At 51.0% G+C, this 26,552-nt stretch overlaps 1 protein-coding gene across 6 annotated transcripts in view; it reads left to right on the forward strand.

Moving 5' to 3' along the window:
- The window catches only part of SIK3 (SIK family kinase 3), a 238,388-nt gene extending 211,836 nt beyond the window's left edge, over nt 1–26,552 (forward strand). For 3 of the 6 annotated variants that reach the window (XM_045797834.2, XM_045797835.2, XM_045797836.2), the window contains 12 exons: nt 2,119–2,189; nt 4,437–4,580; nt 8,361–8,511; nt 9,225–9,350; nt 9,619–9,704; nt 10,172–10,281; nt 11,254–11,593; nt 12,226–13,100; nt 21,363–21,526; nt 22,422–22,554; nt 23,427–23,593; nt 24,282–26,552. In XM_045797834.2, the coding sequence (XP_045653790.1) occupies nt 2,119–2,189; nt 4,437–4,580; nt 8,361–8,511; nt 9,225–9,350; nt 9,619–9,704; nt 10,172–10,281; nt 11,254–11,593; nt 12,226–13,100; nt 21,363–21,526; nt 22,422–22,554; nt 23,427–23,584 (2,358 nt within the window). In that variant the 3' untranslated portion in view covers nt 23,585–23,593; nt 24,282–26,552. The remainder of the gene's footprint in view (nt 1–2,118; nt 2,190–4,436; nt 4,581–8,360; nt 8,512–9,224; nt 9,351–9,618; nt 9,705–10,171; nt 10,282–11,253; nt 11,594–12,225; nt 13,101–21,362; nt 21,527–22,421; nt 22,555–23,426; nt 23,594–24,281) is intronic. The other 3 variants (XM_045797838.2, XM_045797837.2, XM_045797839.2) reach the window with 3 other exon arrangements.

Genomic DNA, 26,552 nt, shown 5'->3' on the forward strand with positions numbered 1-26,552 from the left:
ATCATTTGGGGAAGGCAGGACCAACCTGTGTGCGGTGTTGGACTAATAGCAAAGGACCATGTGTGAGTAAACGCCCGAGTGAGTCCCGTGGACCGGGAGGCGGCAGAGGCGTTCTGGGAAGGGCCGGATCGGTGCAGGTTATGAAGGATCAAGAACAGCTTTGTGGGAGGTGGAGAGACTTCCTCTGTCCACTCTAACTATTCTCGCCAAGGTCACTAACAAGCTTTTGTTGATAAATCCAGTGGACGTTTTTTATCTTTTGGGCCTGCCAACTGTATCAGTCACTGTTGGCCATTTTTTCTCTTTGAAATATTGTCTTCTTTTGGCTTCTGTGATACCACATTCTCATTTTCTTCCTGCCTTTCCTTTTCAGGTTCCCTTTCTGCTTGTGCTTTGAAGTTGGTGAAACCCCAATTTTATCTTAGGCCCTGTTTCCATTTCATTTTACATACGCTCTCTGACTGATCTTATCCGCTCCCGTAATTTCTGTTACCAAGTGATTCTCCAGCCCAGAACGCTCTTTTCTTCTGAGTTCTCCATTTTGTATAGATGACCGCCTAGCGCTTAGACTTAGCTCGTTATCCCACTAGTACTCGACATGTCCTCAAATTTGAATTTGACATGTCCTCAAATAACTGCAGGTAACCTGTTTCTCCTCCTGGGTGACAGTGACGTGCACTGTCGTTCTCCTGGTCACACAAGCTAAAAATGTGGGATTTCTATTTAACTCTTCCCTCCCCCTCATCCCCATATCAAGTCAGTTATCCAGCACCTTGCTTCTGTCCTCCTCCACGGCTCCTTCCTTTCATCACTGTCATCCCTTGCCGAGACTAACACAGTGGCCTCCTCATGAGCCTCCTCGCCTCCAGTCTTTTCTCCTCATCCCCACCACCAGCCCTTTCTACACTGTAACTCAAGCAAGCTAGTTTTCTAGAGTATACATCTTGTAACATCACATCCCTGCTGCAAATTTAGTGTTTCACCGCTGTCCTTCCTCAAAATATACTTCTTAATGTGGCATTCAAGGCCGTCTGTAACTGGCCGCTGTGTCCCTCTCCTGCCTCATCTGTCGCCACTTCCCGCCTAACCCTGTTCCCTCCAGTCTCGTGGAACTATAGTAAGGGGTCTGGACAGCCTCGCATTCAAGCAATGGAATTATTCCCAAAGTTTTAGTTTTGTTTTAAAACGATCTTCCATTTTTTAAAAAGTGCTTTCATAATAATCGAAGTCTGACTTTCCCTGCTGTAGCGCCTGAGGCGTGGAGCTTGTGTGAGCACGAGGCCGTGAGGCGCTGTGGAGGACGCGCTGCGTTCGGCAGCCCTCACGTAGATGAGGGGAGTCACAATAATGCAGGCATGGCGGCGGTTCTCACTGCTCGGGTGTGTTTTGGTGGGTAATAGCTATTCTAAAGCCTTGAATTGCAACTACACAATTATATGTTATATACTAAAATGTACTTTTAAAAAACCGTGATGCTTTTTTGGCATGAAAGACATCTAAACGCTGGTAATAACATTAATATGAAACAACAGACCAGTTCCTAGACATTCCAGGTAAACAAGCTTCTACTGTATTTTCAGGTCCTCAGACACCTGCAGGCCTTCTCTTTTCTCTCAGCCTAGAAACCCCAAAGGCTCGTGAGCCTTCTCCTCTATGCGTGGCCAGCTCCTGTTTCCCCTTCAGGTTGCAGGTGACGTGTCCCATCCTCCAAGATGCTTTCCTCAATTCCCAAGGGCCCCCTCGGTTCCTAGAGGACCTGGTCATGCTGTTCTGTAATCGTCTGCTTCCTTGTCCCTGTCCTCCACTAGACTGTGAAAGGAGGGCAAGAGCTATGTTTGTTAATTCCCATTTCATCCTGGAACATGGTAGGCATTCGCCTCTTGTTGGATGAGTGAGCGAAGATGAGTCAGAGGAAGAAATGCAAATTAAAATCACCTGAGCGAGGTAAACATGGAAAGCTAGAAAGGCATGTGGAGGTTCCGTATAACCCGGGGGCCCTAGGAAAGTTTCGTAAATAAGAGAATGGCCAGAAAGGCCTGTCTGCAGCCCGGTTTCTAGAACCGAGCGGTATTCCGGAAGAAGCGCCGCCTTGAGCTTTTCCCCCCTGTGTCTCCGCAGGCGGTGCCAGCAGTTACGCCTGTGGACGAGGAGAGCTCGGATGGGGAGCCAGATCAGGAAGCTGTGCAGAGGTAATGTGGCACCGGGCAGTGCTTGCAGAGCGCCCTTGGGCAGGCTCCCCTGCAGCCAGCGAGAGGCCACCCCTGCCCAAGGAGGTGGCCCAGTGCAGCTTCGACACTTGTGTGGTCTCTTTGCTCAAGCCAGATGGCATGTTCCTCCCCACATGGAAGTAACAGAAGACTACCCAGAAAATGGCATTTCTGTAAGCGCCATTGGAAGTCCCCTAAGTGACAGCAATAACCATAAGAACTTTTTCTCTCCTCCCTCCTTCCTTATCTGCCCCCCTGCGTTCATATTGCAACTCTGATAGTATTCACAAGGCGCAAAGCCTGCTCCTACCTGCCAAGAACTGTTTACTGAAAAGGAATTGGAGATTTGGGATGACAGTGATCCTAGCTAGTCTGGCCATGGACCTCTGGCATGGACGCTTCCTTTCCAGGAGAATGAATACCTCTTGTACTGTTTGCTGTACGCTTCCTCCATCCCCTTGTACCAACAAAGAGATAATGAAAAAAAGAATATGGGATTCGGGCCAGGGACAGATGCAAATATCCATGGTTGCCAGAACCTTGTTGAGCGATGCCTAATTCACAGAAAACGGCAGTGACCATCGGGCGTGCTGTGCTGCTCGTTTCACTTCAGTCTCGTTAGCCGTGGTCCCCGCTCCATGCATGCCCCCTTGTGGGAGTCGTCTTTCTTATTTCCCGGGGGGGGGGGGGGTTTGACCAGAATCCAGCATGTATTTTCCCAGAAATACAGGTGTTCTTCAAAATTATATGTTTTTCCCTGGAGGGAAGTTGAAATAAAATGGTTTTCACGGGCTCTTGGGGAAACTTTGGGTGTCTTTATCAAATGGTTATTAAAACCACTCATGTCTCACTCTTTGGCAAGTTCACGTACCACTAATTGCTCTATAGTCTGTTAACTGTTTTTAGCTTAAATAGGCAAAGTAGTTAAGAATGAAGCAAGACCATTTTTTCTAAAAGAACCTGACGGTTGCTGGCCAGTCCTCTCTTCTTTACCCCCAGTAGCTCTGTTTGAGAGCTGCTACTCAAAAAAGAAGCTGGTCATGTTTGGAAAGAAGAGTGGAGGACAGGGTGGTGGCAGATGGGTCAGCTTCTCCTACAGTTTAGCCAATAGAAGAAAAATTGTCGTTAACTTTTTTTTTTTTTTCCTCCTCTCGATGCTATTCTCTGTAGTTTGCTGGTAACAGGGCTTACGATGTTGCAAATGGGCCCCTGCTGATGTCATGAAAAAAAAAAGTTAGGAAACTTACTGCCTTTCTCCCTTAATTAGACGGTAGCGTTTCACTTTATCTTCTTTGTCTTGGACTTTACTTCCTCCAGCTCCACCTTCTTTCTTCTTTAGACCAACATGTCAAGGGTAAAGCCCATCCATCCTGACGTCATGGAGAGGGACGGTGACGCTTTTATGCGTGCCCCAGAAGAGCGGCAGTGGCCGAGGAAGCCGTCAGCTAGATGAAGGGGGCCTGTGGCTTATTTTTGGTATTAACTAAGTAGTGCATCCGATAGATCTTTAGAATGAAAGTCTTCAGCTTGTCAACTCCTTAGCTTTGAAACTTCTGTTTTCTTGCCTTGCCTTTTCCCACCCCACCCCCCAAAAACCAATTCTGAACATTTCATGTGGTTTCATTTCTTCATCCTCTAGAGAATTTGGTTCCCTTGGGACAACATCAGTTTTTCTTCTCTGATGATTGACTTACAATCATGGGGTATGAGAGAAGGGGTAGTTTTGGAAATCACTCATTGCCGTGACTTGTGAGGACAGTCTCAAACCTGGCGGGCCATTGGGATCTAGAGATGTACGTGAAGTCCTTCTGAATATCTGTCTCTCTTGGCTCATCTCTAGGAATAATCCTTAGGGCTCATTTCCTCTGACTTGTATTTTGGAAATTTGGAGGGACAGGAACAATAAAATTAACAAGTGGGACATAAATGCTTCTATCGAATGGAACGAAGGAAGGAAAATCGATCTTCTTTGTGAGCCACATGTTTCCTCTCTTCTCTTAGTGGCCGCTCTTAGGTTCGAAATTCAGCCACGTGAGTGGTAAGCCAGCTTTTGTTGGCCGGCTGACCACGCGTCACTTTCATCCAGCCAGGGGTCTGTTTGCCATGGAGCCCTTTTTAAGCTCTGGCACTATTTCATTCTGAGTGCTTTGGATTAACTTCTAATGCTTCTTGCAGAGGAATATTCCTGTCTGTCTTTTTTACTATGAAATGTGCTCCTGCTTGTTGCAGGTACTTGGCAAATAGGTCCAAAAGACATACACTGGCCATGACCAACCCTACAGCTGAGATCCCACCGGACCTACAACGGCAGCTAGGACAGCAGCCTTTCCGTTCCCGGGTCTGGCCCCCTCACCTGGTACCTGACCAGCATCGGTGAGTAGCCCCGTGAGCTGTGTGAGCTCCTTGAGGCTCAACGGGCAGGCACCCTTCTTGCTAATCTTACAGTGACGGTGACAAGCATCGAGGCTTTAAGTAGCATCCTTGAGCTTCCATCTTCTCAGCTCCTTGCACTGAGCAGTGCACAGGGCCGTGTGAGATTCTTCCTTCCCATTACCTCGTAGACATGTTTATGGTCTGCAGTTGATTCCCGTGATTCTGGGTGTTGACTCATAGATGAAATTGAACTTGAAACCTTCGAGGAAGTGAATTCTCAGAGGACAGCCGGACATGGGAGGATTTGGAACCTTATCGGTAGACTTGACCATTCATCACCATCGCCTTCAAAAGAATGAGCATATCTTACCATGTCACCACTGAACAGTGAGCTCAGACATGGAGGAAGATGCATCCCTCTGAATGGTAGAGCAGAGGTACTGCGTTCTCTGGAGTGTTGTACCCGAGAAGTCATTCTTGCAATAATATTGTGATGGCTGAAATCTTTTAGTAGGTCTCTCTTACATTTGTGTAATTCATCCTCTTGAAGAAGTAACAAGCTTAACCTTCCTGGCCAAGAAAACTTCCTAAAACTGAGTCCAAGTAAGCCTGGAAGCACAGGGGTGTGACACTTTGCTAGCAGGTGATTACCTTCTGTGAATACTCGATGACTAAAGCCCTTAGCTTTGTCCCCTCTAAAGCCGTCCCCAAGCTTGTGGGCCACACTTTCCAGGCCACCACCAACTTCAATCTTGCTGGGAGGACAATGAAAGCAGTCTTACTTGAGACAGTTGAAAAGCAGTCAGGTTCCAAGGAAATGAAGTTTATAAATGTGTTGTTATGAACTCTTGTAACCAGCTCACACACTGGCAAGCTTGACAGAATGTTTTTATTGTGGCGAGTTACCCATCGGGCGTCCTTATAATCAGCAGAGACCGTGGACTCTGCGCAGACAGAGACTGAATTAGTGCCCTGTTGGCACTCTGAGAGAAGGCAGATAAACTGTTCTAGATGACTGAGAATAATAGATCGGTCTGGTCGGAGTAGCAGGAATGACGGCTCTCCAACAAAAACTCCAGCACAGAGAGACAGTGTTTTCCTAAGGAAAATCTCTCAGGACCTACACGGTGAGCGCACTGCAAGAGAAGGGACTTGGGGTGATTGTTGGAGAGGTGCCTCCCCGCACACACCCTCCCCGCCCCTGCAGCGTCCTCCCCCCAGCCCCCACCCCCGCCGCCTTAAATTTTCCATGATTTCTCAACAACTCTGAGCTCACCACTGTTACCCAACAGAACCTTTCTTTTTTCTCCCTGTCTCTGTCTTCCCTGCATCCACAGCCTGACAGTTGTTTAGCCTTTGTCAGGGTCTGTTGTTTAGCCAGAGTCCCTCAGGTATCCTTGTTTCACTGTACGTGTTCCTCAGGAGAGCCTCCTGTTGGGGAAACGTGAGGACCGGCACCTCTCCACAGTCAGCCTCTCTCACGACTCCTCTGCTCTGTGTCCGTGTGTCTAGTGAGGAAGGCCACGTCGGCCACAGCTCCCTGTGTGTGTGGTTGCCACCCTGCCTACAGTCACCGTCAAGGCCTTGCCTGCTGGAAACGTGTCTGCCGTCTGTGTTCGTGTGAACACTTGTGGTGGAGTGTTTCAAGGGTTTCCTGTGGTCAAGCCAGTTTGAATTGGAATGAATGCTTGATGAGTGGCGGATTGTGCAAGGCGGGGAATTTATGCAAACTCAGCCTGTCTCGATGGGGTTCCCGCAAACACACGGCAACACCAGACACTGAAGGTAGTCTGCAGAGGACAGGAGCCCCTTGCAGGGCCAGAAAACCCTGGAAATGGGTGGCCTAGACAGATTATTGAATTCCTCTCATTTTCCAGAGGAAATGATTCAAGAACGGCATATGTACATCTATTCTTCTGGGGGGTAATTCATGAAGTCCGGCATGGAGACAGAAGGAGGGGTTTGATCAACCGTTTCAATCCTGGAAGTGTGTCATTTTAAAAGCTAAAAAAATGTAAAGCGTAATTTTAAAAAAACGAACAGAAGATGGATTTTATCCAGGTGGGGAACCAAGTTCCTGTTTGAAAAGTGTAGCGGGAATGTCGGCCTGATACGGGGCTGTGCTGAGTTTGAACACGATTGCTAATAAAAATAAAACACTATGGATTCTGTGAGTGCTTCCAAAACGAGCAACTCCATCAGAACTCTTCCTCTGAAGTTCCTGTGCCCGACTGACCAGGGTCAGTCTCTGCACAACCCAAGCTTCTGGAAAAGTCACGAATTACCTGGGCCTGGGAGAGCAGCTCTGAGGGGGGAGGGCGGGTTTTGTGCAGATAGGCTGAATGAACCCCTTGCAGAACACAGCTTTCTGAGTGAATCAGGAATGGGCCCATTATTAGAAAATATTGACAGCATAAGAATCAAACTTTAGGAGAAAATAGTATTTACTGGCTTCGACTCTAGACCCCTGAAGTAGAAACAGATGTAGGAAGTACTGAGGAAGTGCTCCAAAGGCGACTCTCATGATCCCTGTTTCTGGAGAGTGTCTACCACAACCATACGTCTTTTGTGTTACACGCGTGTGTCTGTGCTCATTTCATCAGCGCACTGCTGTGTCGAGCTTCCGGTAGAGCCTGAAACCCAAGTCATCATTAACAGAGGGTAAAGGGCTTGCCCTCCCGGCCACATCCGAGGACCGCTCCGCACAGTCATCAGCCCCCCCACCCCCCCGACCCTCCCCATCTGCATTGTATTTGAACTTGCTTGTCCACCTGCTTCCTTAGCCTTGCTCTGCTTCAGTCCAGAGCGAGTAGCTTTCAAGGGGTACATCATTTCACCCATGGTTCAGTGTGATATCATCTCTGCCCTGGACATGAAACCCTGATCCTTTCCATCAGCTGCTGGAATGCCGCCTTGGCAGTCTTGTATCTGCTTACCTCAACCCATAAGCATCTCTTTCTGATTAGGTAACGAGTAGAGGTGTTAGCTTCGAACTCCCATGCTGTCTTAGGCGTTCCTTATCAATAGCTTGTTCTTTCTTCCTGTAAGATACTGGCTCTGTTCTGACTGAGCTGTGGGATTTTTGTCCGCACGATTCCTCTTTCGCTAGGAGGTCGGGGGGAGGCGTGCTGCTCTGTGAAGTTAATTTTCACAATGGCCAGCTGTGTTTGCGTTGACCAGGCACGCAAGCAGGATCTTGAGGCCCGCATTCCTTAAGAGTGTGCCATCTCCATCTGGGGATCAGAAGTCCCCCTATCCTCCCACTTGAACCTCCACCCTCCACTTTCTAGCCCAGAACCTAGGACTTCCGAGCCAGGCCTTTGCCGCAAAGCTGACTGTAGTTTCCTTCTGGTCATTTGGAGAGTGCTGCTCAGGGAAAACTGGGTCAAACAGTGAATTTGAGGTTTCGAAAGGCACTAGACAGACGTGATTATAAAAGCCAGATCTCCTGCGCAGCTTGGCCTGAGGGCCACTGAGAAGCTCTTCTCTCTGACCTAGTATATCTGTAAGAACTGGATGTATTTGATCCCAGGACCTCACCAGGCTTGGAAAGTAAGCCAGCTAAAGGTAAGTGGAAATGGAAGGTGTGCAGCTGGAGTTCTCGAAAGGGCAGCAGGCTAGGGCAACGACCGGCCTCTGGAGATGGCCTGGAAATGGCGTAATGTGCAGGGCTGCACGTGCAGCCAGCCGCCTTTGCGTTCTTCTGGAACAGCAGTCCCTGGGTGATTTGGTCCAAGCCCCTGAGTCCTCGCCCCTAACCTTCTCTTCCCATGTATTCAGCTCTACCTACAAGGACTCCAACACCCTGCACCTCCCCACGGAGCGTTTCTCCCCTGTGCGCCGGTTCTCAGATGGGGCTGCGAGCATTCAGGCCTTCAAAGCTCACCTGGAAAAGCTGGCCAACAGCAGCAGCATCAAACAGCTGCAGCAGGTAATGGGAGAGGCGGCAGGCACCTCTGGAGAAGCGTGGGGAACACAGAGCAAGAGCGTGTGGAGGACTAGGGTGGCAAATCTCTGCCCCGTCCGTGTCGAGGTTCAAATCTGTGTAGCTTCCTCACGCTCTTTCCTTACTCCTTGGTATGTACGGCTTTCCCCAGGCTCAGACGTCCTCCCACCCTCGTGAAGGGCCTAGATTTTCCTCCTGTCTCTGTAATTTTTAGAGAGGAATTTCTGGGTGTGGGTTTCGGTGGGAAGCCCCAGCGAAGGTACTTCTAAGCAACCTTGGCATTGCTCACATGATTTATGGGCACTGGGTCTTGCTGGAGCTTGCCGGCATTGTTACCACCTGGCATCCTCTCCAGTGGGTATGGAATGGTGCTCCCAGAGGAAGGAAGGGTACCTCCAGGCTTCTGTAAAGGGCCGGCTTCCTTTCTGCCTTCCCGATGACCAGGCTTCAGGCGACAGGTGCTCTGCACACAGATTTCACACCGGACACTTCCACTGGCCCATGGGCCACCCGTGGTGTCTTCCATTCCTTCACCCAGCACGGAATGTGAACCTGTTTAGGACACGAATACCTATATACCTGGGTCGGTTGCTCATGAAGGACACTGCTCTTCTCTTGGGGCAGATCTGCATCTGCTGACATCACTGCCTGGGGTGGGCCTGGCTGCACCCCATCTGTATTACCTGCTTTCCCTTCAGGAGTGTGAGCAGCTGCAGAAGATGTACGGGGGGCAGATTGACGAGCGGGCCCTGGAGAAGACCCAGCAGCAGCACGTGTTGTACCAGCAGGAGCAGCACCATCAAATTCTCCAGCAGCAGATTCAAGTAGGCCTTCACTCTTTGCTCTCTCCAGCTTGTTTGGAGTTTGCTCTCAGGCTCGTTTGCCTGTGAGTTTTGGAGGAGATCACGCAGGGCAGAGTGGAGTTATGTTTATGGTTGACATGTTTGAGGAAAGGTAATCGAACTTTCGGACAAAGCACAAGAGCATAAACGTCAGTCGCAGATAGTTCTTTCTGTTTCTTCCCTTCCTGAGAAGAGCTCTGATTGACCTTCAAGCTGACAATTATTTTTCTCCTTTCCCCCACATGTTTAGGATTCTATCTGTCCTCCTCAGCCTTCTCCACCTCTTCAGGCTGCATGTGAAAATCAGCCAGCCCTCCTTACCCACCAGCTCCAGAGGTAATGAATCACTTGTCTCACGCCTAAGCTGTTGCCTCGGTAGCTTGCCATCCTTGGCCTGCTTCTTATGGGAGAGACTGCCTGATGTTAGCATTCGTCTTGGATGAACCTCTGTGAAAAGCAGAGAGATCCATTTAAATGGTAGCTGCCTCCCTGAAATCCTGACTGTATTCAGTCCCGTGCCACATCCTTTTCTTAGCCCCACAGACAAAGTAATCTGACAGTCATATAGGCCAAGACCCGGGCCCACATGGCCTCTGCCTCTCTTTGGCTGGGAAGACGTGGATAGATCTTACATACACTGTGGTAGGGGGTTTATGTATGTTCTTCTAGCCTGGAGGCTTATCAAAACGTAAAAAAAAAAAAATAATTTCAGCTTATGTGTAGCGTATGACTGAGAGTAACGTCAAGGTTATGCTGTCACCTCAGGAAATTTACTTATTTATCTGGTTTTGTTGTTTTTTAAGGTTAAGGATTCAGCCTTCAAGCCCACCCCCCAACCACCCCAACAACCATCTCTTCAGACCACCCAGTAATAGTCCTCCCCCCATGAGCAGTGCCATGATCCAGTCTCACGGTGAGTGTCGAGGCTTAGACTGAACCGTGCTAAGCCTCGTGGAGAAAGTGAGTCTAGTCTTGGGCGCCACAGGCGTGCAGTCGTGTTTAAGGGTACAGGCTCTCGGGCCAGGCAGCCTTGGTTTGAGTCCCGGTCCCCCTGACGCCTTAGCTGTGCGAACCTCAGTAAGTTACTTGACTTCTGCATGCCTTGGCCTCTTCAAATGTAAAAGAGGGATAAAATAGTATTTAATGAATAAATACATGAAAAGCACTTAGAGCAGTCTGTGGCACAAGATAGTTCTCCATAAAGGTTAACTATCCTGAATTTTCAATAAAACCCCCTCCGATCCTACCAAATAAAAAAGCCGCTGCCGAACCCTCCGTACTGTCACGCCTCTGGTTGGTTCTCCATCGTACGTGTGGCTCCTCTCTGTGGGTGTTCAGGAGGAGGGTGAGATGAGTGGACCTGAATTGCGTGGGTCTTTCTTCAGGGACAGTGACCTGAGGATTTAGTATTCCCCAGACTGGTAATCTCTTAAGTAGCGCCACGCCATCTAGAGCCCCTGAAGAGTCTGGATTGGTCTCTAGGCCCTTCCTTCTCGATGTGCAGTCCCCCGAGCAACGGTATCAGCAGGAAAAGTAGAGTCTCGGTCCCGCCCCAGACGTGCTAAATCACAGTCTGCATTTCAGCAAGATCCCTGGGCCATTTGTATGTACATTTGAGTTTGATAAGCTCTGCGCTAGATCAGAGCAACTCAAAGAATAATCCAGGACCGCCTTGCAGAGCCACTTACTGAAAATACAAATTCTTGGGGGTAGGACCCAGAAATCTGTGTTTTAACAAAGTTCTCCAGATAAGTCTTCCACACGCTGCGGTTTGCGAAGCACTGGTCTAGACAGCGTCCAGTGTGAGTGTCGTCGCCGGCTCCTCCTGCTTGCAGCCAGCAGGTGACCCAGGCATTCGGTCACGCTGGGGTTCCTCTCTCTGCAGGCGCTGTCTCACCCTCCCAGTTTCCAGGCTTACCGTCCCGCGGTGCAGTCTACCAGCCGCAGCCCGAGAGCTGCTCTCCGCCTCCCAACGTGGCCCTGACCTGCCTGGGCCTCCAGCAGCCTCCGCCGTCCCAGCAGGTGACCATCCAAGTACAGGAGCCTGTGGACATGCTCAGCAGCATGCCGGGGACAGCTGCAGGCTCTGCGGGGCGAGGCCTGGCCATCAGCCCCAGCGCCAGTCAGATTCAGATGCAGCACCGCACCAACCTGATGGCCGCCCTCAGCTACGGGCACCGGCCCTTGTCCAAGCAGCTGAGTGCCGACAGCGCGGAGGCCCACAGGTAGGGCTGCGGGCGGTCGCCAGCTCTCTGTCTAGGTGATTTGAGTGGGAGGAAGCCCCTTAGCAGGGCAAGAGGAGAAGGGGAGGAGCGTGAATCTGGCTGCGCTGTGCTCGCCTCACCCTTTCTAAAATCAGGGGTGTGGGTTTGGGGTGAACTTGAAACCTGTTTATTGACCCAGCATTAAAGTGCTAATAATGAGACAGAGAAGGAAAATGGTAAAGCTGTCTTCCTGTTTGTCTGCAAAGAAGAAAATGGCCTATTAGAGGAATTTCTAAAAATGCCAGTTCCCCCTTGTCTATTTTTTTAGGTTTCTTTCCCTCTCTGCCCCTCTTATTCTAAGAGCTTGGTGCTTCTTAGTAGCTCAGATATGCTGTAAAATAGGCCCAGTCGCTCTCTTGAAGCTGGAGCTGTCCCCCCCCACGGTGCCCTGCGTCCCCTGGAAGTGACTGGAGAAGTGAATGAGAGGACGAGTCAGGATGCCGTGCGCAACCCCATCTTCCCTGTCACACCCCACGTCCCTGTCCCAGGGTTGGGGGGGCTCCCTACTGAGGAAGAGGAGTAGCTGTTCCCCAGGGGAGTCTAGCGCACTTGTCACGCGGATGCCTGGTACTCACTCCCTTTTGTGTCTGCAGCTCGAACGTGAATCGGTTCTCCCCTGCTAACTACGACCAGGCGCATTTACACCCCCATCTGTTTTCGGACCAGTCCCGGGGTTCCCCCAGCAGCTACAGCCCTTCAACAGGAGTGGGGTTCCCTCCAACCCAAGCCCTGAAAGTCCCTCCACTTGACCAATTCCCCACCTTCCCTCCCAGCGCCCATCAGCAGCCAGCGCACTATACGGCATCGGCCCTGCAGCAGGCCCTGCTGTCCCCCACGCCGCCAGACTATACGAGACACCAGCAGGTGCCGCACATCCTCCAGGGACTGCTCTCCCCCCGGCATTCGCTCAGCGGCCACTCGGACATCCGGCTGCCCCCGGCGGAGTTCGCCCAGCTCGTGAAGAGGCAGCGGCAGCAGCAGCAGCAGCAGCAGGACTACCACGACTTGTTCCGGCACATGAACCAGGGGGACGCAGGGAGCCTGGCTCCCGGTCTCGGGGGACAGAACATGACAGAGCGCCAGGCTTTACCGTATCAAAATGCTGACTCGTATCACCACCACCACACCAGCCCCCAGCATCTCCTCCAGATCAGGGCCCAGGAATGCCTGTCGCAGGCTGCGTCCCCCAGCCCAGCGCACGGGTACGCCCAGCAGCCGGCCCTCCTGCGCTCGGAAAGCATGGAAGAGGAGTGCTCCTGTGAGGCGGCCAAGGACGGCTTTCCAGACAGGAAGAGCTCAAACACAGTGACCAAAGGTTGCCATGACAGCCCCCTGCTCTTGAGTACTGGAGGCCCCGGGGACCCCGAATCTTTACTGGGAACTGTGAGCCACGCGCAGGAGTTGGGGATACATCCCTACCGACACCAGCCGACTGCTGCATTCAGTAGAAATAAGGTGTCCAGCCGAGGTAAGGGCCCCTTCGGGGTAAGAGTCCCGGGCCTGTCTGCCCGAATTCACTTAACTCAGGGATGGTGTCTTTTTCCAGCCAGTGCTCTGTGTTCCTAAAAGAAAGGGAATTCCTGAGAAGACCTGCTGGACCTTATGGGGGAGAAGGATGTGGGAAGCGGATGCTGGGCAGTAAGGGGTCTGCTTTCAAAATAAAAAGATAGCAATAGAAAATTAGTGCTTACATAATCCAGTCGATAAGGAGAGTTCCCATTTCTCCTATTCATACCATGGTTCCTTGGACTCCAGAATTTCCTGTCATCAAAATAGCTCACTTTAACTTATGCAGGAGGACGAAATCAGCCGGTGCTGAGGAAATACGGCTTTGTGTAAATGGTGTTGGACCAAGAGTCAAAAAAAGCTCCTCGGTTCTAGACTCGCCTCTGTCACGAATGCCGTAACTTTGTCACTTAAACCCTCAGGTTCTTATGTTTCTCCTCTGTGACAAATGGGCAGGAGGAATAATAATAATGGTGCTTTGCAGAGTATTCGGGAAGATAAAAACGTGCATATGTGTGCTGTGTCTAGACATAGTGCGTGTGCGCACGCGCATGTGAGGATGCGAGACACACTTGCTGCTCCGCAAGGATGCTGGAAATGTGCTGTAGTATCATTATTCTGCTCCCCTCGTTAGTAAGTTAAACACAGACGATCCCAGCGTCATAAGGGATCCCCGGGGTTTTCCTGCATCACCTTATATAATGCATGAGTACGTTCGTTTCCATCCTGAAGGAGATTAGGATTACCAGCAGGCAGTTACACTCCAAAAATCTTCTTCTGTCGTCATCCTAGCATTCATCCGAGATAAAAGCTGCACTGACATCCATCCCGTCATCGTAGATCACGGAAAATGAGCTTATCCAGAAACTAAACAACCTTGAAACCAAGCATATCTTCCATCCTCTCCCTCTTGGAGCTGCCTGCCTCTCCTGTCCTGCCCTTTAAGGTCACACACAAAACTCCTGGGGAATTAGGTCCCACGGAACACAGCAGGACAGAAGGCCTTGCTCTGAATCCGTTTATGAAGAAGGCTGGGTGCTTTCCGGTTGTGCTTAGTAATGCACGGAGAAGAGGGACGTGTGCTTGCTTAAAATGGTTAAAAATCCTGGGCTTTTGAGCAAATGCGTGCCATTCAGCTTAGGGGCCTGCACCACTCAGACATACTGTGCTCACCCGTGGCTGCTGTATTTGTAGGTGGACATAGGATGGTGGGAGATTTCAGAACAAGTTCATACGTGGAATGGCTGACAGACCTGGCCATGTTTAGGCTTGGGAGGAAAAAAGAAACTAAGGAGAGCCATCATAACCAGGAGGAAGAAGGGATTAGACTTTTTGGGGGTCCGTATTATGGGCCAGGACCAAGATCAGGATGGAAGTGTCAGCAAATGTCAACTCCTGTGGAAGATCTTCATCAGAACTTTCTAGAATAAGCTCCCTCAGCAGCCTGGGAGCTTTCTGTCACTGGGAGTGCTCCAGCAGAGGCAGGGTGGTAGTATCAGGGGTACTGTGGAAAAGCTTCCAGCACGAATGAAGGCTTTCACCAAATTAGCATAATATAGTTGGTGTGCGAGGAGGAGAATGGCCACCATCTCTACAGTGCTTTCCGTGTGCCAGAAACCCACTGCTATTCACATAGCACGAGTTCATTTAATCCTCACAGCAACCCTGTAAGGCAGTAACTCTTCCTGTCCCCATTTCCCCCATGAGACAAATGAGCTTAAGTAATTGGCCCCCAAGGTCAGCAGCTGCTGAGTGGCATCTGAGCCCAGGAGTGTTTCCGTTCACTGCAGGAGATGCTGACTAAGCACGTCCTGGGTGCACAAGGCAGCGAGGACAGAGCAAAGTCGGAGCAAGTAGCGTCCACTCCCTGCTCCCCCACCCCCACCCCATCCTGGAAGGCCATGTGTGAAAACACCCTCTGAAATGTTTTTCTTCAAAAATTCTCTTTCTCCTCAGTTTTCCCTCCTGTGTGACTCCTGTATACAGAAAGGCTGGGGGCCTGGAATTCGCCTGTGTCCCATAATTGTCAGAGGAACAACCCCCACCCCAGTTCAGCGGGCTTGCTGGTCTCCCTCACGCCTAGGGTGAGGCAGAATGTAGTTGGCTGGTACAGGTGCTTCGGGGAGGGGCGGGGCGCCAGGAGGGAGAGAGAGAGAGAGAGAGAGAGTTCCCAGAGGAGTGGGGTAGGTTTCCAGCAATTAGTGGCATTTGAGTCGGGTCTTGGCGGAATAAGACGAATTTGCCACTTGGATGTAGGGGAGAAACCAGGGGAAAGACGAGTGGGCGGGGTGCCTCCGTGATGTTTGGGGGAAAGCAGGCAGGCTTGGTGGGTTTGAAGTGTGCACACGAAGGAAGGAGGGGAAGCTAAGGACAGAGGTTTTCTTTTTTTTTTTTTTTTCCACTTGTAAAATGCTCATTTATTCAAGTTTAAGACAATTGTATGTTCTTTAACGGTGTGCAGTATGTTCTTATTTTAGATGCAGGCATAAAGGGAGCACGGCCCTCCTCAGTGTCCATCGCCTCACTCCCCAGCCCCCTCCCCTCCACAACCCTGCTTTAAACTTGCTCTTTAACTTTTCTAGCTTGAATATTATTCATCTAATCTCTTTCTAACATCTATTCCTATTTTGTGACTCTTGAAGCCACATCTACACTTGTCTTTAATGAATAAAGCCACAAGTTGATTACTGTGGTTTTATGACCTGGTATAGTGAGATAATGCAGCAGGGAAACGACTGGCCTCGGGGAGCCCCATGCCGCTCCAGAGTTCTAGTCACCTGCAGGCATGGACATCTGTGTGTTTAAAATGACGTCTTACCCTGAGGTGTCCCATTGTCCTTACCTTAGACAACACAAGCGTCCTCTGTGACCATGGGCCTGGCACATCACATCTCCTCCCTTTCCTCATCTGTGTAACGAAGGACGTTAAGCTAAATGCCCCCTAAGAGAAGGAGGATGGAATTCATGTCCGCAGTACTTCTGCTCCACGCCCGAGGCTCTCAGCTCGCTTACTCCTTTCTTTTTCACAGCCACCCTGGTTGTATGTGCGTATATCACAATCCCTTTTACGGTAGAAACCATGGCTCCACCATCTTTTCCTGCTTTAACCTGACATGATTCTATTCTTTTAAAAACTTGAGAGCTCACACTGTTACCTTACCAAAGAAACCACCAGATAATTTGCTGTCGCTTTTGCCAATAGAGGTTCTAATGCTAGGTCCTCCCCCTCCCCACCCCGCCACAGGCCAGTGGGGGAGGCTCGTGCTTGTTTATCTCTTTGGGCAGAAAGGAATGCCTGCTGTCCCTGAGTGATCCTTCCATCTCCGTGCAGTGACCACACTAGTCCCAAGGCCCTTCATCTGTTATTCCCGTGACAGCAAATTCGGCAGTTTACTGAATGACTAGCTTGCACAGGTGGTCTTGTAGGAGCTGCGGGGAATGCAGGGATGGAAAGATACAGAACCTGCCCTCAGGGAGCTTACACTCTGCTGGGGGAAGGAAGACATGCTCAACAGCGTTAGCTTGAAGCGCTACAGAAGGAGTGCTGTAAGGTGTAATTATTAAGGAATAGAGCTAGGGGGATCTTCCTAAAATTTCGTTGGGCTACATGAACAGGGATCAGTGGTGATAGCCCAATAGAACTGAAGGCCACGTGGGGCTCCTGGGTGGCGCAGTCGTTAAGCATCTGCCTTCAGCTCAGGGCGTGATCCCAGCATTCTGGGATCGAGCCCCACATCAGGCTCCTCCGCTAGGAGCCTGCTTCTTCCTCTCCCACTCCCCCTGCTTGTGTTCCCTCTCTCACTGGCTGTCTCTATCTCTGTCAAATAAATAAATAAGTAAATAAATAAATAAATAAATCTGAAGGCCACGTATCCGTGTCCACAGTTACCTATTTCCTTTGTGGCCCTTGCTACCGGTCAGGACGGGGCCAGGCCCTGCCGGGGCGCCAAGCATGGAACATGCCAGAGGCGTGTCTCGACTGTGGCGAGCTTCCAGCGCTGTCCATGCCCCGTGCTGCCTGTGATCTCCGTTTTGGCTGCTCCAGAACGAGAAAGGAGGTTTATCTCCCTTCTGTGCCATTAAGTACATTGGATTTTTTTACTTTGCAAATAAATAAGGACAACAGCGTAACGGGTTTACACAGAGAGATTGCCAGCTGAACTCACAAAGAAAACCACATCCTCCCCGCCCCCCAGCTTTGTCAGCTTCAGCAGTATTTGTGGACTCAGGCCTCACAGAGGGGTGAAACTGTGACAGGCTGGGCGGATTCACCCCTCAGAACCTTGGAGAGGAATAGGCACACATGGCATTTGGCTCTCCTTTTCTCTTAGAGCCCAGTAAATGAGTAAGGGCGAGTCAACATTGACAGATTCAATAGAGAGTTGTGCAAGCCGCCCCGGAGTCCCCGGGGCAGGGGGGCGGTGCGCACGGGGCCCTCTGTGTCTGTGTCCCCGTGTGATCGCATGGCCACCCCCGCACTCTCCCCGCCTGACTTCGGTCAGTACCTAGAACGCTGCTGCCAGAGGTCCTCTCTCCCCCATTATTTCTGTCACCTTCGGTGAGCTTGACCTTTCCTCTAGCTGCTCAGGTGGCAGAAGCTGCAAGCCACAGACTGGAGCCCGGATTTCCTGTCCCTTGGTCAGTAGGTTAGTTGCCTGACCTGCCTGCCCCCCCACACACACACCCCTCCCATGGATCTGCAGGTCTCTGTGGAGTGTCCCAAAGGACTGGAGACTCAGGACTCAGCATTCTTACTCAAAAGGATGCTTGACTCGTGTAATCCCTTACAGTTTATTAAGAGCTTTTTACCTGCGGTATCTTTGGAGGCCGCCAACATTGCTCATTTCTCAGATAGGGAAATCCTTTAGATTATGTGTGGGAGCCAGGCTGTGCTCTGTCGGGGATGGAGCTGGACCCTGACTTCGAGTTTTCTGATTCCCGGGCTTACCTTCTTCCCGTCACGCCTGCCTCCTCACCTCCCATTCCGCACCGTGCCCACCTAGCTGCCAGGCTGCAGTTGCCGGCCCTTCCGGCTCTTTGGCCTGTGCATTACACCAAAATTTTGTCGCCTAACTCCTATTAATCTGCTTTGTTTCATCTGCTTTTTAACTTACATTTTTCTCTCCTAAACCGGAGGAAATTCAACCAATCTCCTAAGCCAGTCTCTGGAAATTAAAGTGTCAGTAACTCCCTCGTTCCCATACACATGGGTAAATTGTCCCCACAATTCTGGAAGCAGGGTTTCCTTGCTTGTGTTTGTCGGCTGGCTCAGTATGCCCTGTGCCCTCAGAACCAACACCTCCGGAATGAGTATAAGTGACCCCAGGCTTGGCTGAGCTCTCACAGCGCACCGAGCACGTTGGGACCTGCGGAGTGAGTCCTGCTTTACCGACACACTGAGACCCAGGAAAGGGGGCCTGCCCGACGTCCCACTCCTCAGGAGTCCTGGGGAAGCCGCGATTCAAGCCCATGCCTCCCTGACCCCAAAGCTTGTGCTGCTGAGCTCTAGGCTGGGGAGTCAGGAAGGCTCGCTGCACGATCTCCCAAGCAGTAGCTGGCTCCGCCGTGCTGGCCCCGAACATGAGGGCTGGGAAGAGCGCGACAAGGGGGACAGGGTCCGCGTGACCTTCCCAGCAGCAGGACCAAGACAAGGGTGGGTGTTTGGGTTTGGAGAAACCCCATTCTCAGGAATAAAAATAAGTTCAAAAAAAGAGAGGGAAAGGAGACTACAATCTCTCAGAGGTGGGAAGGAGCTCACCATCAAGATGCGGGGCATGTACATTCTGTTAGCTTGGCTCCAGCCTCACGTCTGGGGACATCTTTCAGCGGGGAGCCCTCATGTCGTCTTGGGCGGGGCAGGGGTGCAGTGGGCGAGGTTTGCAGCCGGCTCTGCGTCCAGCAGGAAGGAACCCCAGGGAAGTGAGGGGATGGTGTGAGCGGCCAGAGAAGAGAAGACAGGCGTTAGGAAATACCTCGAAAAAGCAAGCGCTGCTGTTTGTGGAGCTTCTTGGCCAAGCAGACCACAGAGCCAGTGCCGCACCACTTCCTGCCCGTGGCTTTCGCTGCTCGTGGGGCGAGCGCGAGAGCCGTGCCCGCGGAGAGCAATCGGGCGGCCTGGCTGAGATGAGTGAGGACTGGCCCACACCGCGAGGCCCGGCGGAGGCTTTCTTTTGTCTTCTCTCTTCTGGCTTTTAGCTTTCAGTAGCAAAAGAATTGGCTTCTAGCTGTTTCTTTGGTCTCTTTGCTCAGAGAACTTCCAGAAGATCTCTCACTTGCCCTCGCCTTTGGCAGTTGGGAAGCTTCCCTCCTCTCCTTTTGCTCCTGAATACGTTGCATTACCAGCCACATGCACGTCAGTTGGGGCCCCTCCCTTCCCATCCTATCTCAGCCCCTGAGCCAGGCCTAACCTCGACTGTTGCAGGAGACCTTTTGAATATGGAGACCTGAAACCCTTTACCCAACACTCACGCAGTACATTTTACTTTCATTATTCAAATAAATATTGGAATGGCACAGTTAGCGTTAGGGCTGTGTCTCCTATTAACAACTTTTTAAAAACCTGGTCTCGCCAAGGTAGAGTTCATCAGAAGATAAGCCCAATGCCAAGGAGCTTTGACGGAAAAAAATCGAGCAAGCAAACAAAACATATGTTCAAGGGCCAGGCTCTTAAGGACTGGAGCCAAAAGTGCTACCCAGGTGCGGCCCTGGTATTGTTCTTGACCACTCTTGGCCAAGAGGAAATATTCAATCCTCTCAAACTCTCTTCTCTCCAGAATCCAGTCCATAGGGTGCATGACTCTGACAAGATACTAACCCATATTAAGAGAGCATTTATTAATATCTGTTAAAGAGCTAGGTATTACACACCTACTGGGTGCAGGACACTGTTCTGGAACACGGAAGGCTCACAGACATGCATCAGATACAGTTCTTGTTCTCAGAGAACTTACGGGCTAATATGAACAGCTAAAGCAAATACACAATTAAACACGGTGTTGGGAATAATGTTAGAGTAATACAGTTTTATAAAGTTTTCTGACATTTAAAAGAAGCAAAGATCTTTTTCTTTTTGAAAGGGAAAGTTTCATCAAGTTATTAACATTTGAGATGGACCTAGGAGGATGAGTTGATTTGGATTGGCTGGAATGGAAGGAGAAGCAAGCATTTCCAGGGAGAGGGAGCCCAGGGAGGCTACCTGCATGGAATTGTGAGTGGGTGGGGAAGAATTAAGTGCTCCCGTTTGACCAGAGACTAGCATGTGGGGGAGACTAGTGTGAGGTACTCACTGGAAAGTAGGCTGGGACAGCATTTGGGCGACTCTGTGAAAAGATGAAACTTTGTAGAGTGGCGGTCCTGGGATGGGGAGGAGGGGTGGTTAGTAATCCAGGCAAGAGGAGGAAGCAGTGAGATGGGAAGGGAGGGACTCAGGTGACCGACATTGCACCGGTAGATTCTGTAGGCTTGAGGTGACGTGGAACCAGGGGGAAGGAGTTAACAGGGGGCCCCATGAGCTCGCATCTGAAAGATTAGGAAAATAGGCACCCAAACAGGGCTGATGTCTGAAAGAGGACCTGGGGAAGGGGTGTTGATGAGTTTGGAGCTGGACGTGTTTAAAGTGTTAGATGTCAGCTCTCCAGGGAGAAGTATCTAGTAAATAGTTGGAATTACGGATCCGGAGCTTATTAAAAGAGCATTTCAGTAATTACCTAGAGGCAGTACAGGTGAAGCCATGAAAATGATGATATTACCAAAGGAAGTGTGAGAAGGGAGAGGAGGGCGAGGTAGAAATGCAAACTGTGGAGGAGCCATGGACGCAGCTGGGGGCAGCAGTTGCAAACGCAGAAGAGGGGCCTGGGCTGGTGCGCCGAGGTGGAGGCCAGGGAAGGAGAGAGAAGGCATCTATGGGACAGAGGCCGTTCTCCCGGGATAGAGGTTTCTGAAAGCTCCAGGAAGGAGGTAGGTTTGGGAAACACAGACTGTCAAGTCAAGAGAGGAATGAAAGAAAAAGAAAAGGTTCGATGTGATCCAGCCACCCGCCATGGATGGAATTTTTCTCAGGAAGGTTTATGATCCCTCCATTACTGCCGTAGGACTTGGGGTTGGCAGGTGGGTCCACGGGGTCCTCACCATGGCTCATTGTCTCTGGCAAGACATTTCTTTGATGGGAGTTGACAATGTTGGGAGAAACTCGAGATCTGCTGACCCTATTTTGCTGTCTCCTCAGAGTCGGTCATAGGGAACTGCATGGATAGAAGTTCTCCAGGACAAGCAATGGAGCTGCCAGATCACAACGGACTCGGGTACCCAACACGCCCCTCTGTCAGTGAGCACCACAGGCCCCGGACCCTCCAGAGACACCACACGATCCAGAACAGTGATGATGCTTATGTATGTTGGCCCCTCCTTCTCAGAAGTGGGATCCTACCAGTCCCAACCTTGACAACAGAGCTTAGTAATGTGGGGTCGCATCTGCCTGTCCATTTTTTCTCAGCCAGAGTCCAGCACCTCTGGGGACCAGGCAGGCATGTCTTTGAATCAGCCTCACAGACTAGTCGAATCTGCGCCCACAACTTTAGCCTGAGGAATCAAGAGTAGTTGCCCTCTGTTCCTTCTGGGCTGAGTTCTTGAACTTCTCCCCAAACGGTCTAAGCTCCAGCCCAAGCAGATGAACCCATAGGCTCTTGGTTAGTTTTTGGATAGCTCCATTGAACTTATTCAGATAAAGAGAACTAATCCGGCTCAGGAAACCTTTGCTGTCCTAGGACAGACTCCTAGGGCAGCACTGTCTAATACAGGACCAAGTAGCCACGTGTGGCCAAATTTACATGTATTTAAAATGAAATAAAATTTAAAAATTTGGTTCCTCAGTCACACTAGTCACACTTCAAGTGCTCAGTGGCCACTTGGGACGGGTGGCTCTGCACTGGATGGGGCCGATGCGGAGTGCTGTCCTAAGACCAAGTCTTCGGGCCGCTGGGGATAGGTCAGATGGGTTTTGGAAGGCCGTGTCATTGCCAAGGGTGTGTGACCACCAGCTGAGGTTCACTGTGCCCTCCCCCACCCACCCCACGGGGGAAGGTGAGGCAGCTTCCCGTGCTGTTACCCCTGCAGCCTCCCTGTTTGGATGGCAACCGCAGAGGGAGTGGGTGGTCCAGCCTGGGGGGGGGTGCCCGAGGCTGCCCTTTGCTCGCGCTCTGTTCGAGGGAACCACTGTCTCTCAGGGTCACCTGAGAGCCGCACATACTCTGGTATCGTGACTTCTTTTCCTAATTGTTTTCTGCAGGTGCAGCTGGATAACTTGCCGGGAATGAGTCTCGTGGCTGGGAAAGCACTCAGTTCTGCCCGGATGTCGGACGCGGTTCTCAGTCAGTCCTCACTCATGGGGAGCCAGCAGTTTCAAGATGGGGAAAATGAGGGTAAGGGGCCTTATGCATGGGGCGCTCCTCCCCCCTTTTCACTAGTGACTTTTCTCCTCTTCTGTATAAAGGGTTCATAGGAAGATGGGAAGCCAAAGCTTCCCCAAGGGGTCTGGACCCAAAGCCCTTCCCACTTGTCTCCATCGAGAATGAGCACACAAGGGAGCGAATCTTCTGGTTGAGTGCAGGGGTATCACATTGTCTTTGTAATGCTTCGATAAGATACTGCTTTAAGAACTATTTTCCTAGTTCTGATTAGAGGGCATTGTGTTGTAAGGGGCTATGTCTCCCTCTCCTTAGCGCCAGTAAAGGGAGGGTATCGTAACAGATACAGAGCCTAGGCTTTTTCGAGTGGACAGGTCTGCAAGAAATCCTGACTTTGCCCCTTACAGGCTCCACGGACAAAGCACTTCACCTTTCTGAGCCCCCAGAGTTCTCCCCCGTAAAGTGGTAGAAACCATAGAGCCTAGAGCCTAGAGCCTAGACGGTGCAGTGAGCGTTAATCGGCTTAGTGAGTTTAAGTGCTGAGAACACTGCTGGGAGCCTGCTAACAGTACTGAGCTGCCAACTCCCTTCAAGAGGTCAATCTTCCTGCAGGAGCAGCTCTGTCTGCTTCCACTCTGCCGTGGTCGGTAGCGCCTGGGAGATAGTAAAGCAACAGGGCAAAGTGGAACATTTGGAGAGTTCGGGAAGAACCTGGCCCAGCCCACAGACACTAAACACATGGAGAGCCTGCTATGAGCTAGAATTCAGGCCTGGCTGGCCGGCTCCGCGGGGCTCCGATTTCTCATCCTCCTCTCTCCCCCTGGCCCACCTCCCACCCCCACCCCCTGGCTCCCTGCAAATCTCCCATGTTCTTTCTGGTCTTGCAGAATGCAGGGAGAGCCTAGTTGGTCACGAGCACGCAGACCTGACTGATGGCAGCCAGCATTTAAACTCCTCTTGCTACCCATCCACGTGCATCACCGACATCCTGCTCAGCTACAAGCACCCCGAGGTCCCCTTCAGCATGGAGCAGGCGGGCGTGTAACAGGAAACAGTGAGTGTCAGCCTGGCCGGCCGACCCAGCCCTTTGGCCCAGTGCCAGCTCCCGATCGGTCCGGGGCTTCCTCCTGAGCCTGGTGGCCTGTGAACCTGATGGCACCGCTCCTCCCCCTCTCGGTCTTCGCCTTTTCCTGCTCTGTCAGATGAAGCACCGTGCAGTTGTTGTGGGGAGCACACAGAACGCATGCGGGCCAGAGTCCCTTGGTTTAATTATGGGGTGAAGACACGTGTTGTGGGGTGCGTAGAAACATAGAAACAGGAAGTGAGCTGTGGCTTCGGAGGACAGAGGACCTCTGGCCGCAGTAATAAGGAGAAGACAGTCCTTGACCTCAGTCCTGAAGTAGGAAACCCAGCAAGAAAACGTGTCTGGCCATAGTTTTCAGGCTGTGCTGCAAAAGAATATTCCAGACAGGGATCAGAGGCCCGTGGTAGAAAACAGGTACACTGAGCAGCTTGGCTGGAGTCAGGCCTACACACACAGTAGGTAGCATGGCTTCTGTCTTTGACAACCCTGACAGAAACCCGGGAATGCAAGTGAGGCCGTCCGGCGAACCCGTGTCAGGGCCTCAGTGTGGCAACCGTCTTGAAATACCTGAGGCCGAGCGCGCCGGTCACATGTGGTAGAAGTTTTCACGTGAACGTTCGAGCCACGCTGATGCTCCTCTCTGTCTGCTCCCTTGCAGGTTTGTCTGCAGCCCGGGGATGAAAAGGCCGACTTCAAACCGACAGTATCTAGCAGCATTGCGCCAAATTGCCATTGTGTTTCTGTCCACCCAGAATGTCGTGGCTCCTTTCCTCACATTGGTCCATCAGTGTGCGGTTCTTTTGGGTTCTGAGGGGTTTTTGCCATGTTTGCTTGTATGACCAAGTCACCAAGGAAATAAACAGGATATCCATGTTTGCCACCTTCTGTGAAAGTGTATTTGGTATATTTGAGTTGGTGGTTTGGTTTGGTTTTGGTTTGATTTTTTTTTTTTGGTATGTGTTCTTTTGGAGGTGATTTTCTCTCTTCTTTGTTTCTCCCTCTCTTTTTCTTTTTCTTTCTTTTTTCTTTTCCCTTTCTTTCCTTCGTTGAGACAGAAGAGCAAAGCAGTTAAAACTACAGAGGCCAAGAGCCCCAGAGCCCCTTCCCCCAGCCTCCACCCACAGAGCGCCCTCCAGTCCTTCATGTTGCTGACCCACAGGAGCAAATACTGGCAGATAACAGCGCCAGAATCTTAGTGGTTAGCGAAAGGGAGAGGGGAAGGGGTGATGGCCCCTGGCACTTGGAGACCAGAAAGAGAGCAAAAAACAAAGAGCCCCCGAGCCTGGAACCTGGGAAGGTCTTTCCTGCTGGGATCCCTGGAAAACGTGTCTGGCCCAGCCAGAATCACACCAGACCGTTAGCAGGGAGGCCGAGGGTGGCCTGGCCTTGAGAGGCTGCCAGTCAGAACGTCTCAATGTGAGCTTCTCCTCCGTGTATGACTCAGCTCCCCTCTCACAACCTGGAAAGTTGGTTGCCTTTATCATCCTGCTGGTCCTACCCGCAGACTGAACACCCAGCAGTGGTACACGATGCCTGTCACCTGTCATTCTCATTGTATATTGTGCTATACAGGGGTGATTCTTCAGCGCACACGCGTGCGCACACACACACACACACACACACACACTTTTCTCTTTCAGCCTCTTTGACACAGGCAAGAAGAACGGGAGGTTGTCTTGGGCCCTGCCTCCCTCCTAACCTTCTCCTCCTCCCCAGGCATCCCCAGCCCCTATTTTAATTCTTGATCATGTAGGAATTGTTTTGGGTAAATGTTGATATTATTGTTATTATTATTGTTGTTATTATTAATAAATAAAAACAAAAGGAATTTTTGTTTAAAAGAGAAATGTTTAACCAGATTCTGTTCTATTTGAATTGTGACTTGCACCTTTTGTTCCAAGTATTTTTTGTAGACATTGTACTTGTGAGCAGCTCTTACCTGTGCCAGTGACAGGTGCAGCGGTCTCCTCCCCCCGGGGAAGCAGCGCACACGCAGCAGCAACTGTTTGCCGCTCTCTTTGTGTTTCTTCACTGTTAGAAACCAAAGTCTTCTCTGCCGGCTGGGGGCTGGCAGAGCGTCTGCCCGTCTCCTTCTGATCTTCAAAGCAAGAAGGAGATGTTCAATATTCTGACTCTTGATCCTTTTTCCTGGGAAAGCAGAGCGAAGGGTCCCCAGTCCGCCCCTAGTCTTTCATCCTGAATTTGCACAGAAGAGAGCGGGTGTCCAGCATGGCCGTCCTGATGTTGCTGACAGGACTCCCATGCAGCTTGTCCTTCTCACGGATACTGGCAGCTCAGCTCCTGGACCCGATATCCCGCAAGTGGATTTCTGCAACGCAAGAGCCTTTCCTCGGGATCTGTCCCGCGCTTCCACGGTCCCCAATCTCCCCTCTACTTGGTGAGGCCAACAGCTCCTCGCCAGAAGGAGGCGACCCAGAAGGCCCAAGCAGCTACCGTGTGACTTCTCTGGGCCTGTTCCAGCTCCGAGGCCCCCACCCCCTGCCCCCGCCGCCCCCTCGCTCCCGCACTCAGCCTGTTCTGTTTACATGGTACTGTGCTGATGGAAGAGCAGGCTGCCGTCCGCCAGCGACCGCCCGGGTGAGAGCCAGTGAGCCGATTAACCGTGCCATCTTGCGAACTACACTTGTAAAGATCATTGCTTTGTATTGTAGTAACCGATATGCGCCGTATATGTTGAATGTATATGAATATAATTTCCTATTTCTGCTCTTTGAAAATGTCAGAAGTATTTTTTTCTTTCTCATTTATGTTGAACGAAAAATGGATTAAAAAAGATCTCCAGACCTAAATTGTGGCATTAAGACTTTTAGTCTTTTTTCCCCCCTGGTGGGCGACTTACAAACTTACAACTTAATACCTTGGTTGGACAGGAGGGGGTTGTGCAAATAAAAACCTGATTACGATCTTA

Source organism: Ursus americanus, chromosome 16 (genome assembly GCF_024610735.1).
Source record: "Ursus americanus isolate L20-20 chromosome 16, mUrsAme1.1.p, whole genome shotgun sequence".
Taxonomy (NCBI): Eukaryota; Metazoa; Chordata; class Mammalia; order Carnivora; family Ursidae; genus Ursus; species Ursus americanus.